Genomic DNA, 15,141 nt, shown 5'->3' with positions numbered 1-15,141 from the left:
ATTCCTGAAATGCTGGAGGCTATTGTTTACCAGAGATAACAAGCCATGTGTCTCGATCATCTAAGCAAGTTTGTTTAACCCAGCTGCACTGGACGTGCTTGATCACATGTGGTGGGAGGTAGGCAGGAAATATGTCGGAAACATGTCAGGATATATACTTGCCCTGATTCGACCTGATTGGAAATTAGATTTATAGATTTGCCTTGTTAGGCCTCTGTAAAATGTGACTCATTGCCATTTCATGTGAACCCAGGAGTGGACTTGCCAGAGTCTGTCTTCCTAGCCAGTATTTAATTAAAGCTTGCTTTAAATTTGGCCCAAAACTGTGGCAATGGACTTATTCTTACCTGGCAGGATTAGCAGTAGCCATTATCATTAGTGCTGTCTTAGAACGTATAACATATGGATCATGGTTTTAAAAAAAAAAAAATGGCTTCAGTTGGACAAAGGAAACAGTGTGAGGAGTTCCTGAGAAAATAGGGGCACAGGTTATGGATGTTCATTGGGAGGCTAAGCGATTCTGTCAGGGTTGGGAGGACTGGTTAAGAAAAGAGAGAGAGATGCCAGAACAGGCCATTTCCTCTGGACCCTATGGAGTCACTAAAATGTCATCAGTCAGATAGGATATCAACAGCAGAGAAAAATCCCTGCTCCATGCAATGTGACACAGAAGGCCACCCCACTGTGGCAGTCTGAGATGGGTGGAGGGCCTGACAGACGGTCCTATTCATTGCCAGAGCAACGGTTCATGATAGTGCACCTGTTTCTAGAAGGTTAGGTTTGTGGAAGCTGGCTAGTGGGAGTTGAGATAAGCCATTGTAATGAAGTTGTAAACTGACTGGGTTTTAAACAGGATTAAATACTACCTAGAAAGTAAATCAGTATCAGGGATAAAGATGCAAACTTGATGTTTCAAATTTAATTTAGAATAACTTTTTTCAGCTGGAAACTTTTCTCCTTTGTTCTAATAAGAACTTACTGAGTGTCCATTGTGTGTGAGGGGCTGTGCTGAGTTCTGCAGCCATCAGCCAGAAAGCCATAGTCCTTGTCCTTTAGGTCTGTAAAGATGACTTGGCCAAGGCTCTCATTGGCAGACAGCCTTAGTGTAGAAATGTGATATCAGCTGGGCACTCGGGAGTCAGAGGCAGGCAGATCTCTGTAAGTTCAAGGCCAGCCTAGTCTACAAGAGCTAGTTCCAGGACAGGCACCAAAGCTACAGAGAAACCTTGTCTCGGAAAAAAACAAACAAACAAAAAAGGAAAAGAAATGGGATATCCTAGTTAGACTTTCCATTGCTGTGATGAAACCATGACCCAAAGCAAGTTCTGGAGGAAAGGGGTCATGGTCTATGTGACTTAGACTTCCACACTGTAGTCCATCACTGAAGGAAACAGGGCTGGAACCTGGAGGCAGAAGCTGATGCAGAAGCCATAGAGGGGTTTGCTTATCATGGCTTGCTCAGCCTGTTGTGTTTTTGTTTTGTTTTTTATAGAACCAGACTACCAGGTCAGGGATGGAACCATAGACAGTGGACTGGACCTTCCCCATCAATCACTAATTAGCAAAATGCCTTACAAGCTGAATTTAGATGTATTTTCTCAGTTGCAGTTCCTTCCTTTCAGATAACTTTAGCTTGTGTCAAATTGATATAAAACTAGCCAGCATGTCAGGTTGTGGGAGTGCATGCCTTTAATCGCAGCACTCAGGAGGTAGAGGTAGGCAAATCTCTGTGAATTTGAGGCCAACCTAGTCTACAAAGTAAGTTCCAGGACAGCCAGAGCTACACAGAGAAACCCTGTCTAGGAAAGGGGGGGGAACACCCAAAACACAAAACTAGCCAACACATGAGGCAAGTTCTCTTGTGTTGGTGTTCCCAGTTCACTCACTGTCCCAAGGGCACCAAAACACTCAGGACGAGGGCCAGCTCTCTCCTGTCCTGCATTATTATAAGGTTTCAGATATAGAGAGAACTCAGACATGCATTGTCTGCTGTGGTCTTTCCAGGGAGGAAAGTGGTAGTGTGCCTGTGAACAAGCAGGGCCCTCAGTTGTGTGCCATTGGTTACAGAGAGGTCTGTGGCCATGATGCCTTCTGGAAAAGCAAGCAGAGCCTCTACTTCACTTACTGAGCTGTCAAGGAAGGAAACTTCCAGATGCTGATGGCTTTCTGTGGGTTGATGGTGGAGATGGGTTCACCAGCCATAGTGAGAAAGAACATTACAGGTCCAAAGGCATGGATCCTCACCAGTTTTCAGAATTTACATGAGGTCTTGGACGAGTTCCTGCATCTCTGAAAAGAAAGGGGGCTAATGCTTACTTAACCTCATAGAGTTGTTGAGAAGCAGGTACAATGTGTGGATGTGCTATGTTCCATACAGTTTACCTAACCTCATAGAGTTGTTGAGAAGCAGGTACAATGTGTTCCATACAGTTTATGCTGGATGAGATGCTTGCTTGAAGCCTCAGTTGAATAACAAAAGTGAGGTTTTTTTCCAGGTTACTAGATACATTCATCATAAGATTGTTGGGAAAATGCATGATGCCAAAGTGGTTCTAGCCTTGGGAAATACCCTTTGGATTGATCCAATGGTAAGTGTTCAGTTTTCTCCAAAAGAATCTGTTTGGATGACCCTCAAAAAATGATATAAAGGACCCCAGTCTGTTGTTAGAAATGAAGGTTTATTTGGGGTTCTATGTTAGGAGAGATGTTTTTAATGTTTGGTCATAGGTTTGATATAGGTTTTGGTTTTGTCTGGTGGGATATTTTACATGGTGACAGTCAAGCAGAAGGCATTGTGTGTAATACACATCTGCAACATAACTGACGTTCATGAATCTTTACTGCGTGTGGCATTTTCCAAAATTTATAGTGGTGTTTCATTTTACCCTTGAATTATAAATCACAGACCGTTAGGGGGCTTCTGAGCCCACTGTCCAACCCGTTTGAGAAGTCACAGGTCAGTGTCTGCTGCCACAGTGCCTGCCTTTCCTAGTTCCTAAAGCCCTGGGGCATGCTCAGTAGTTAGCTTGAGCAGTGCAGTCCTTGGCCCTCAGCCATGTTCACAGTGTCGGCCTCAGGTCTTCCCTGGGCATTTTTGGGCTCCATGGTGCTAAGGCTGGAGTGCACCCTTGAGTTCCATGTTTGGAAAAAGAGCAGATGAGGCTTCCTCCTCTGGGGTCAGCGTGGAGAGGAAAGTGTAACACAGTGACGTGTGGCTCAGGCCTGTATGTCCCTGCTGACACTGTCCCTTCCTCCTTGCACCTCAAGGATTCCTCACAGTTCCTTTGTATTAGGCAAGCCTTACCCATTATTATTTAGAATATTTAAAGGATTCAGTTCCCATGTTGTTCAAAGTAAAATTCACAAGGATGGAAAAGCTTTAACACATTCAGGTGGGAAATTGGAGTATAAGATTTATGAATAAGAAAAAAAGTCATTTTTAGGAACAGAAAGTATCAATTACCAGAGCAGGTAGGTAGGTACTTAGGAGTTTTAAATAGTGTCGTCATAGCTCAGACTGGAATTGTTCTTTATTAAAGAAAAAGGAAGCTTTATTAAGCAAAGGAGTTTTTTTTAATGCCATCAGAATATGAAGTAAAAAAGAAAACCCTCTTGGCAAACATGTTTCCACAGCTGCAAAGTGTATGACAGTGTCTACTGGCACACCGGGGGCATGAGTGGAGCAGCACCCCGGCTTGGCTTCCCTTCCCAGAGCAACTCTCCCCATCACTCTGAGTGAAGGCAAATTCTTCTGTATATCCCTCAGCTGCAGTGTGTGTGTCCAGGGTTCATTAGGAACATGTGCAGCAGGGCCAGCCTGTTTCCATCCCTGCCCTTCCACAGAAAGGCACCTGACCTGTGTCCACACCTCTGCACAGAGGAATCCACTGTTGCAGATTTTCATAGCTTGCTGAAATTGCACAAATTGAAATGCTTTGACTAGAGAAAAGATAGGTAGGTGGGTGGGTGGGTGGGTGGGTGGTGGGTGGGTGGGTGGATAGGTAGATAGGTAGGTGGGTGGGTAGACAGACAGACAGACAGACAGACAGATAAAAACAGTGTAGAACACAGGACTTAGAGCCTTGACTGGAGGAGTCCTTCCATGAGGACTTCTGAGCCTTGTCAGAGAATCCAAAGAAGAGTATCTGGCTACAGCATCCTAGGTTGCTGTATACTAGGGTGTCATACCAGGGTTTTGCCCATAGCTCTCCGCAGTGTGGGGCAGGACTTAGAGGATTCTGCCATCACCTTAGTGATAAAGTAACTGGCTGCTGCAGTAAGAAGCCCTTGCATACTGAGTCATGTATCCAAGTGCATCTGACTTGCAGGAAGTCTTGAGAGGTTGTGAAAGTGCTTGTGATCCAGTCAAGATGCAGATGTGACTCTTACAAATGTTTCCCCCCTTTGATTGAAGGTGCATGTTACAAAACTATCAAATCTAAAAACCTCTATCATTGATTATAATGTTCGAGCTGAAATTTTGTCCATGGGAATGGGTATTGATAATTCAGAACACATAGAACAACTGAAAAAACTATGCAAAGAAGCCAAACTGCCAGCTTTCGAGGACCTTCCGGGCCAGACTTCGTAAGTGCATTTCTGTCTCCACTTGGAAAAGCCGTGTTAAGTTAGAGGAATCTCCATGCTCTAGACTCAGCTTTAAGAGCTTTCGGGGCTCACCAGCTTACCCCCTAGTGTTGCTGGAATAGTATAAACACATCTCAGGCATGTTGTTTTGTTTCTTTTACAGAAAGGACTTTTGTTGACATTTTATTTGCAGATAGCACAGTGTGCCGTTTGATAGTCCACTTGGGACATGGGGCCGGAGTGGGGGGTGGTGACAAACTGAGATGGAACTCCCTGGGTTTGTACTTGACTTGAATGGACACGTGTGCTTTGTTTGCTCTGACACTGAGTATACATTCATCTGTCCTGTGTGTAGACTGTAGATCTAAGTGTGCACTTAGTGTCCTTTGAGTTTGTGATGCTTACCTACTGTGCTATTGGCTAAGAAGATGTCAGTCAGGACGCGGTGCCCTCCCCTGTACATGTGCTGCTCTGATTCACGATGGTTTCCGACAGGTGGGATTGAGTTGTGCTTACTGCCATTGCCCACTAGTTTTTCTTCTGTATTAGCGTGTGTTGCAGGGAATAATGGGTCTCATCGTGACATTTTCATACATGCACATAATGTTCTTTGATCATATTGCCATTGCCCTTCTATCCCTTCTCCGTCTTGTCTCTCATCCTCCTCCTCCCTTTTTCTACTTTGACATCTTTTATAAAAAATCTAGATTCTGCATATGAGAAAAAAGATACAATATTTTTCTGAGTCTGGCTTCTTTCTATTCATACAATGATTTTTAGTTCTATTTTCCCACAAATGACATGATTTAAGTTTTACAGACAAGTAAAACTCCATTGTGTGTATTCTCCACATTTTCTCTATCCATTCACCGCTGGTGGGCAGCTAGCATGGCTTGGCTATTGCAGATAATATTGTGGACTGGCAGGATGGCTCTGGGGATAAGGGCACTTGCTACCAAGCCTGATGGCCTTAAGTTGATTGACAGAACTTACATGTTGGAACAAGAAAATCAACTCTGATCTCCATCTGTGTGCTATGGGATGCAATGCCCCCCACTACATACAAAATATAATAAATGTAAATATTTTCCAGTGGCCAGAACAATTTTGAATAGTAACCACATGCAGTGAAGTCACTGTGAGAAGTGATTGTCATCTTGATGGGTTATAGAATCATTTAGGAGACAAGCTCCTGGGCATGCATCTAAGGGGCTTTTGAGATTGTGTTGGGTTGGGGTGGAAAGGTTTGCCTACATGTGGGAGCACCATCGTATAGGCGGGGCCCCAGACAACAGAGAGTGAGCTGAGTACCAGCTTTCATGCTGCCCCTGCACCCATGCCTTCCCCACAATGGACTGAACCCTCAAAGGTGAGTCAGAAAATAAACCTTTCCTTATGTTGATTATATCAGTATTTTGTAACATAAATGAGAAAAGTAACTAATACAGTGTACTAGCAGCCTTGGAGGGAAGATAGACAAAGCTTGTGTGAGTTCCAAAGGGTTTGTACCTAGCTGGGCATGCTGGCTCTTGTCTGTAATCCCAGGGTTTAGAAAACTGAGACAGGCTGGGCGGTGGTGGCGCCCGCCTTTAATCCCAGCACTTGGGAGGCAGAGGCAGGCAGATCTCTGTGAGTTCGAGACCAGCCTGGTCTACAAGAGCTAGTTCCAGGACAGGCTCCAAAACCACAGAGAAACCCTGTCTCGAAAAAAAAAAAAGAAAACTGAGACAGGAGGATTGAAGTCAGTCGTGGCTCATGAATGAAGTTGTATTTCAAGGAAAAGGAGAGGAGAGTGTGGTTGTATAAAAAGCTTATCAGAGAGAAAAGTGTGGACACCGACTAGAGATAGAACTAAAGCCTCGAGTCTCCACTTGATAGTGTGCAGTTATGAGATGAAAGGGGCCTGGGCTCAGCTTATTTGTTAGAAAGAATGAGCAAGTAAGAACTCTGGGATCTGACTGGAGGGAGGACTCTGTGGTTAAGAGTTCCTGTGTTCTTGCAGAGGACCTAAATCTAGGTCTGAGCACCTCTAACCTGATTCCCATCCCATAGATGCCTACCCTTAGGAACCACATCCTCACCAGAATTTCTTTTTTTCTTTCTGTTGGTTTTTTTTTGTTGTTGTTTTGTTTTTGTTTTTGTTCTTTTTGTTATTTTGAGACAGGGTTTCTCTGTAGCTTTGGAGCCTGTCCTGGAACTAGTTCTTGTAGACCAAGTTGACCTCGAACTCAGAGATCCACCTGCCTCTGCCTCCTGAGTGCTGAGATTAAAGGCGTGTGCCACCACCTACTGCTGCCATTGTTTTCATAACAATAGTCATTCTGATGGGGCGACATGAATATCAAAGCATTTTTAATTGGCATTTCTCTGACCTCTAAGGATGAATGCTTTTTCCAAGTATTTATTGATCATTTGTATTTCTTCTTTTGAGGATTTGTCTGTTCAGTTCATCAACCCATTTATTGACTGGATAATTTTGCTTTCTGTTTAATTTTGTTTTAATTTTATTTTATGTGCATTGGTGTTTTGCCTGCATGTATGTGAGATCTTGTAGTTATAGACAGTTGTTAACTGTCATGTCGATGCTGGGAATTGAACCCAGGTCCTTTGTTTTTTTTGTTTGTTTGTTTGGTTGGTTGGTTGGTTGGTTTTGGGTTTTGGTTTTTTTCAAGACAAGGTTTCTCTGTAGCTTTGGAGCCTGTCCTGGAACTAGATCTTGTAGACCAAACTGACCTCGAACTCAGAGATCCGCCTGTCTCTGCCTCCAGAGTGCTGGGATTAAAGGCGTGCACCACCACCGCCCTGCAAACCACTGACATCAACTACAGAGCCCAGCTGCAGCAGGGCCACTGGCCCATGCATACATAGCCCTAGGCCAGACATCACCATGGACCCGGGTGGCAGTGCAAGTTTCTTAGAAGGGCATGGCCCACCCTCCGGGCATCTGCAGAACCCTCAGTGGTAACAGGAGCCACAGCATTAACACAGACCACTATGGCTGCATCAGGGCCACGAATCGAGACATGGCCCTTGGCAGCAGCCCAGGCCCATACATCACCATGGCTCCGAGTAGCAAGTAGGCCACCCACATCAGCTGGTTCTTCACTGCCCTCGATTCTTCAGATCAGCTTCTCTCCCCGGCACATGAACCTGTCTGTCTCTCTCTCCCATTTCCCCATTATATACCCCTCATCATATGGTGTCCACATGCCCGGCACCACAGGCCCACGGCCGATCTCTGCCTACCTAGGACAAATGTCCCAGGGCGGTGCTGCAGCTGTCCTCCATGTGCCTGGGCCTCCTGGCGCTACACGACTGGTAGCTGATCTCTGCCTGCCCCTACTTGTTGAGATTTAATCCTTTTCACACCGTGACCTTGGAATTGAGCAGAGAAAAGTCTTAATTTGGTTGTGGTTGGAGTTGAGGTCAGGGCTGAGACAGATGCAGAACCTTTGAGGTATAGGATGAAGCAATCTGGAAAGAGACACCTATTCCATAGCGCTTAGAGAATCAAGTTTAGTAGTGGCAGAGAACCTGTAGGCCTGTGGAAAGACTCTTTGAGGAGTCAAGAGCCAGGCAAGTGTGGGCCATTGGAGTCACCGTGGATGGTAGAGTGTGAGTAGGCAGGCTTGGCATCTCTGGCTGTGTACGCAGACCCTGAGTATGCCAAAGTGTTCAGAACTCTCAAACAATTGAAGGCAGCATGTAGGAGTGAGGAGACAGGAAGCTCGGTGAGAGGGGTTGGCAGGTGGGATAAGGGAGGAAGTTCTGGGCAGGCCTGATGGAGAGGTCACCGTACTGAAGGGTTGGTACAGGGCTGGGATTCTGAGATGCAATGACAGAGGGTGATAGCACTGTGGAGAAGAAGAGATGTTTGGGTGGGGGCAACTCATTCGAGCAAAGGCCCAGAACTGGTTCTAGAACATGGTAAGTTGGAAGGTCATTGAAAGGACAAGTACAGGAAGCAAACAGCTAGGAGAAAGGCCCATCCACAGTCTGCTGGCCCTGAGGGTGGATATAAAGTATGAGGGGAGGAGGGGCAGACTGGGGCTGAGGCCATGCTTGTATCCTGTATGGGAGGTCAGTGCTTTGGTAGTGGCAGTGATGGAGGCCCTCTGCCTAGGTTCATCGGGTTGGTCAGAAGCCTCTGGAGACTATGCCCTCTCTTCTTTAGAGATGTCTGTATCTGTGTCAGGTGAGTGCCAACTTGGATTCTCTCTGAAAGCCTTGCAGAGTGGATTACATTGTCGTCTGTAGAAAGGAAACTGGGAAGCAGGGTTGCAGGGAAGTATTTATCTTGTATTGACCTTTTTAAATTTGAACTACGTGACTGACTGTTGTGCTGTTTTGGTTTTTTATTGTTGTTGTCAACTTGACACACGTGGACATATTTGGGAAGGGAACCTGGAATAACGGAGTTGTATAAAATGGGGGTGTACACAAGCCTTCAGGGAAGTTTTTAAATTGATGCCTGATGGGGGTGGGCCCAACTTGCTATGGGGGGTACCGTCCTTGGGCTGATGGTCCTGGGTTGTATAAGAAAACAGGCTGAACAACCCAGAAGGAGCAAGCCAGTAAGCAGCTCTCCTCCATGGCCTCTGCGTCAGCTCTTGCCTCTAGTTTCCTGCTCTGACTTCCTGCCCTGCCCTCCTTCAATGATGGACTGTGATGCGGAGCTCTAAGCTGAAGCAAACCCTTTACAAGTTGCTTTTGGTCATGGTATTTTATTTCAGCAATAGAAACCCTAACTAAGACAGTAGTTATCAGCCGGGCAGTGGTGGCGCACGCCTTTAATCCCAGCACTCAGGAGGCAGAGGCAGGCGGATCTCTGTAAATTCGAGGCCAGCCTGGTCTACAAGCTACAGAGAAACCCTGTCTCGAAAAACCAAAAAAAAAAAAAAAAAAAAAAAACAAAGGTCAAAATAATGGTGATATATATGTAAGTGGAGACTGCGGTTTGGTTTCCCAGCCACCCAGACCCAAATAATAACACAGAAACTATGTTAATTTACAACACTGTTTGACCAACAGTTGAGGTGTTTCCTAGCTAGCTCTTGTATCTTAACTCATTTTTTTTAACTTAATCAATGTTTTAATTTATTTGGAAACAATCTAAGTATATGGACCAGAGTGGTCTGACACTAATGCAGATTTGCCCGCACCATCAGTCTCCAAATCCTGAGATTAATGGCCTTGGTTTGGACTGTGCCATGTTGACAGGAGTTGTAGGCTCAGAACTGACATCCTCCTGTGTCAGATCCTCTGTTGTCCATGGACTGAGCTGTCAGAAGTTTAATTAAGGACTCTGGCTACAGCTGTGGCAGGAACAGAAGCTTCCACGGTGGCTGGCCATTCATCCTCTGATACATAAGTCTTGTTTTCAGCTACTATGGGTTGACCAGAGTCAGGAACTGCAGCAGGGGCATGACTGTCAAGCAGGATCTCTCTATGGCCTGATCATCATGATGAGGATCTTGCAGCCTGGGGTTGAGTTTGGGAATTGAACCCACCATGGATGTGCCCTGGATATCTCAGGCTCTCCCATCTTGCCTGGATACCTGCTAGTAGTTGAAACCAAATTAACCCATTTCTATTACTCTATGTATCACCATGAGGCTGTGGCCTACCGTTAAGGTTCCGGTGTCTTTCTCCTTCAGCAGCTACATGGCATCTCCTTGACTCTACCTACTCTCTATATATCTCTGTTCGAATTTTCCACTTGGCTTTATTCTGCCCTGCCATAGGCCAAAGTAGCTTCTTTATTAACCAGTGGTAATAAAATGTATTCACAGCATACCGAGGTGAATCCCACATCATATATATTTTAATTTTTTATACACAGTCTCTGCATAGCCCTGGCTGTCCTAGAACTCACTATGTAGACCAGGCTGGCCTTGACCTCAGAGATCATCTTGCCTCTGACTCCCAAAATTAGGATTAAAGTCATACATCTCTGTAGCAGGAGGCTTTTCTCTGTCTTGTCCAGGCCCGCTAGACCAGTTTCTCTCCTGCTCACTGGCTGGTCCCGACAACCGCTTATAGAATAATCAATCACTCAGAGGCTAATATTAATATAATGCTTGGCCTATGGCTTAGGCTATTATTGGCTAGCTCTCACTTGTAAATTAGCCTATTTCTAAGTCACCATGTAGCTGTGGCATTACCTTAAGTGTTCTGGCCTCCTGTTCTATGGGCAGCTCACTGGCATCTCTCTCAACCTGCCTTTCTTATTCCCTAAATTTAGTTTGGCTTTCCTGCCTGTCTCTATTCTGTCTTGCCATAGACCAAAGCAACTTCTTTATTAACCAATGAGAGGAATACATAGTCACAACATACAGAAGGACATCCCACATCATACCACCACTCTTGACTGCAATATATATATATGTATATATATATATAGATCTATATCTTTCTATAGATAATATATTTATAGATATATATAGAGAGGTCTATAGATCTATATACACTTGTTTATGTCTATTACCTATATATATATGTATAGATCAATATCTAGATCTTTATATCTATATCTAGATAGATATAGAGGGGGCAGACACAGTCACCTGAATGAAATAATCTATGGGTAGCTAATAGGAAAAATCAGAGTGTTGTGTTAGATGTAATAGGCTTCTGTGTGCATAAAAAAAAATGAAAATGGATTTTTTTAAAGCCACATCTTAGTCTTAACCTCTCAACCACCTCATCCTGCCTCGGAACTGGAGAGTCACTGGCCTGCCCCTACCTTAATGATACTTCCTTTTGTATGAACAGTATTTCTGGAAGTTGGCCCAAACTGGTAACACAGACTCTGGGAAGACATTCTAGGAGACCGGTGGGGAGGAAGTTAAGCTAGCTTTGCACTTGGCTCTTCTGTTTAGTGAGGCGGCACAGCCCTTCTTCCCAGAGGTTCAGTGAGCTTGAAGGAAAGGCTGGTTGAGTAAATGAGAACCTGCCTTCCTCTGTTCCCATGTGCTTACTTGGAATAAGGGCACACTGGGCAAAGCTGACCGGCCCTGCACCGCCGTTGCCCATTAAGTCACAGAGGCTCCGTGGAGGTCCGACTCCAGTTGACAAGCAAGTTGTTTAATGTCTATGCCCTCTTTTGCCGGAGTCTCCTTAAGTCCAGTTAACCTCTGGCTCTTCTCTCCAGGACACCTACCACAGTGGAAGATGCCATGTGTCTGCAGGGCACTCAGCAAGGAGATGGAGACACAGAAAAAAGTGCTGCTTCCAAGGTGGACTTGGACACCCAGAAGGCTGGTTAGTGCTGCATTTAAGATACCTAACTCCAAGTCGAGATTTTCCCATATTTAGGCTTTCCTTTTGAAATGGCTCTAGCAGGCCTGAGCTGGCAAACATACCTCTGGCAGGTCTTGTCCTCCCCCATTCCCTCTGTCGTATAAACTGTTAGATTATATTCCTAAAGCTAGTCACTAAGGCCCATTCCCATCTTTGACTACTTCTTCCTCCTGAGACTGACTACCAAGGTCCAGTATTGAAGTCCCACAATAAAACGTCCCTTTTGGGCTACCTTAGTTTGCATGCCCTATCAAAACAAACCAGCTCAGGGGTTTCCCCTTTCCCTTTATAGATTGCCATTTGCCTATGGGTCTGTCTGTCTATCCAGAGGCAGTCCTTTGTCCCTCTGGGGCAAATATCCCTCCCCCTCCTTGTTTCTTTCCCCTTCTCCCTTGTCCCCTGTTTCCTGTCTTTGTCTCTTATTCCCTCCCTACCTCTGGGGCAAATAAATCTCCTTTGTTTTGAAACCTTGGTCTTGGTGAGTCCTGTGCCCACTCTGGCCTTTCCACGTTTCCCTGTGAGTGCGGAGCACAGTGCTGTCCGTCAGCCATTCTTCTACAGTGCTGCTTAGGGTTTGTCTCTGCGCATCTTCGGCTGGATGTTTCCAGAGCCCTCCCTGGTGATCAGCTCTTCTTATTCCCATCCCTATCAGTTTTGCTGAGTTCAAAGCCTGTGGCTTCCTCCCGTCATTAGCATTATAGCCAGAGTTGGTTTTGTTTTTGTTTTAGTTGTTAGGTTATAGTCTATAATTTGAATATACCAGAGTTTATTGGGAAACACTAAGGTTGTTTCTCAGGAGAGTATAATGTGATGAAAGCTGCTTAACCCTTATTTTTTGCATTGCTGTAACTGAAACCTAGAGTTTTGTTTTAAGTTTTGAATGATAATTTTAAATATTTTAGGTAGAGAAGTCTAAATTCCATAGTCTTAGAAAATGTTTGCTCAGCAGCAGTTCCGTCCGTGTGTTGAGCTGCTCTGGAAGCCTGCAGGTTGAGGGAGCACAGGAAGCCTGGGTTTCTGTGTGCACACCGCCAGCAGTGAGGCACAGGTTCTCTTTCACAGAGCGCTTTACTCTCCCGGAAACTTTACCGTTTGGAATCTAGTATATGTTAGATAGTGTTTCCTAAATGATGTGCATTTTAGTTTCTTCTAATCATTATTTGCTACTAGATACCTAGGTTTTTATGACATTTATACTCTTTTTGTTTGCTTTTTGAGACAGGGTCTCTACATATCTCTGGGTGTCCTGAATCTCACTATGTAGACCAGGCTGGTTTCCAACTCACAAAAATTGGCCTGCTTCTGTGCACTAAGATTAAAGGTGTGGGCCACCACATCCAGCTGAAATTTATACTCTTAACATAAAATTCTTCATGTAAAAGTTGCCTTGGGTATTGAAAAAGTGTGCATTATAATATAAATAACCTGTGGAAATTTTAACATTGATTTTGTCCAGAAGTTTTATCTGAGGACACTGGCAGTGACTCCATCAGCAGAACTCCACAACCACATGTGAGAAGGTACGTGCTGCTGCGCCTGGGCCTTCCTAGACGCTGCGGTGAGCTAACAAGTGCAACCTCTTTCTTTCCTTCTAGCTTTTATCCACAGATAAAGTGGTTCCAGAAAGATGATGTGGTCATCTTAAAGATAAAGATAAGGAATGTCAAAGATTATAAGTGTAAATTCTTTACAGATAGAGTCATTTTCAGGTAGGTCTCTGTGTGTGTGTGTGTGTGTGTGTGTGTGTGTGTGTGTGTGTGTGTGTGTGATAAAGTAAAATTGAAATCACACACTACATTTTAGATGGCCAACTTTTATTTCTTTTTGTAAACCCAGTGCCTGGGTAGGAGACAAGTTTTACTTGGCTGATATGGAGCTGCAAGGTGACATAAGGAAAGATGACTGCAAGTGTGTAATTAAAGACGATGAACCTCTAATCACACTTGCAAAAGAGAAAAGGGCACGCTGGCGCGGCCTGCTCAAGCAGAGGGTGAGTTGGCATGCCTGTACTGGCTGCACCTAACCCTGAGCTCTTTGCACTTACTGACCTGTGTCCACTGTTTGTCATACAGCATCCTAATGTGGCTTTTGACTTTGATCACTGGGAGGAATGTGAAGAGGACAGCCCCTTCTCCAAGGGTGAGATGGCAGCCCTGCTCCTGGGCTTGGGGGCTGAGGCAGTGAGAGTGGTTGACATACCAGCTGTTCTTAGAGTTTCTGCCTTTGTAGAAATGGGCTGGTAATGTAAGTTCCTAAAAACTGAAGTTGATTTTGGTGCCAAATGTTCTGGTATGGGTACATAATGATATTTAGTGATAAATATGCGTCTTTAAATATTTTGAGTACAGAAGATTGAACCCGTGTATGGTAGGAAAGCTCAATGGAACTATACCATCAGGTCTTAAACACACCTGAGAAACTCTCTTACAATATCCTTTCCAGGAGAACTACTTGCTTAAGAGCAGACGCATTTTACGTGTCATTGCTTGCTTAAATAATTTGTGAGGAAAACAGAGCTAGACCTATGGGACATTTGCTGCACTGACCAAAATAATGGGGGTGGGCAGTTCACCTATACTAAACCATTTTTAATAATATCAAATCTTCTAGTTGTAAATTCTAAAAACCTGTCCTGCAAAGCGGCAGTGTTAGCTGAGAGCAGCGGCACCTCTTCCGACACTAGTGATGGGAGTGACAGCGAGTGAGCCTGTGAGAAGGCTGAACAGAGACGGACATTGCTGTGTGACTGAGCCACGGAAACAAATCGTGTGAAGCTTTTCACCTGGAGAGTGACTCGTCACTGTACTGTGTGTCGCTGGGGTGGGTGGGGATGAGAAGTTCTTAACTGAAGGAAAGCGGGCAGACATACCAGCTGATAGGTTATGATAAGATTGTCAAAGGAGCCGGGTGGTGGTGGTGCACGCCTTTAATCCCAGCACTCGGGAGGCAGAGGCAGGCGGATCTCTGTGAGTTCGAGATCAGCCTGGTCTACAAGAGCTAGTTCCAGGACAGGCTCCAAAACCACAGAGAAACCCTGTCTCGAAAAAAAACAAAAAAAAAAAAAAATAATTAAAAAAAAAAAAAAAAAAAAAAAGATTGTCAAAGGAGAGTCCAGGAAGGGACACAGAACACTGGGGACACTGTTCATCTCAGCACTCAAGAGATTGGGGCAGAGAATTTCAAGTTTGGGGGCAGCCTGGCCTATATAGGGAGATTTTGTTTCTAAAAATGTCTTTTCAAGCAAAGGTCTAA

At 44.7% G+C, this 15,141-nt stretch overlaps 1 protein-coding gene across 1 annotated transcript in view; it reads left to right on the top strand.

The window, feature by feature from the left end:
• Positions 1-14,594, top strand: part of Tdrd12 (tudor domain containing 12) — a 72,890-nt gene extending 58,296 nt beyond the window's left edge. The window contains exons 24-31 of the mRNA XM_057762297.1: positions 2,496-2,588; positions 4,415-4,587; positions 11,741-11,850; positions 13,346-13,409; positions 13,485-13,598; positions 13,726-13,879; positions 13,962-14,028; positions 14,500-14,594. Coding sequence (XP_057618280.1) covers positions 2,496-2,588; positions 4,415-4,587; positions 11,741-11,850; positions 13,346-13,409; positions 13,485-13,598; positions 13,726-13,879; positions 13,962-14,028; positions 14,500-14,594 — 870 coding nt within the window. The remainder of the gene's footprint in view (positions 1-2,495; positions 2,589-4,414; positions 4,588-11,740; positions 11,851-13,345; positions 13,410-13,484; positions 13,599-13,725; positions 13,880-13,961; positions 14,029-14,499) is intronic.
• Positions 14,595-15,141: the final 547 nt, after the last annotated feature.

This window comes from Chionomys nivalis, chromosome 2 (genome assembly GCF_950005125.1).
Source record: "Chionomys nivalis chromosome 2, mChiNiv1.1, whole genome shotgun sequence".
In the NCBI taxonomy this organism is placed as follows: domain Eukaryota; kingdom Metazoa; phylum Chordata; class Mammalia; order Rodentia; family Cricetidae; genus Chionomys; species Chionomys nivalis.
This window is presented reverse-complemented; position numbering and strand designations above follow the sequence as displayed.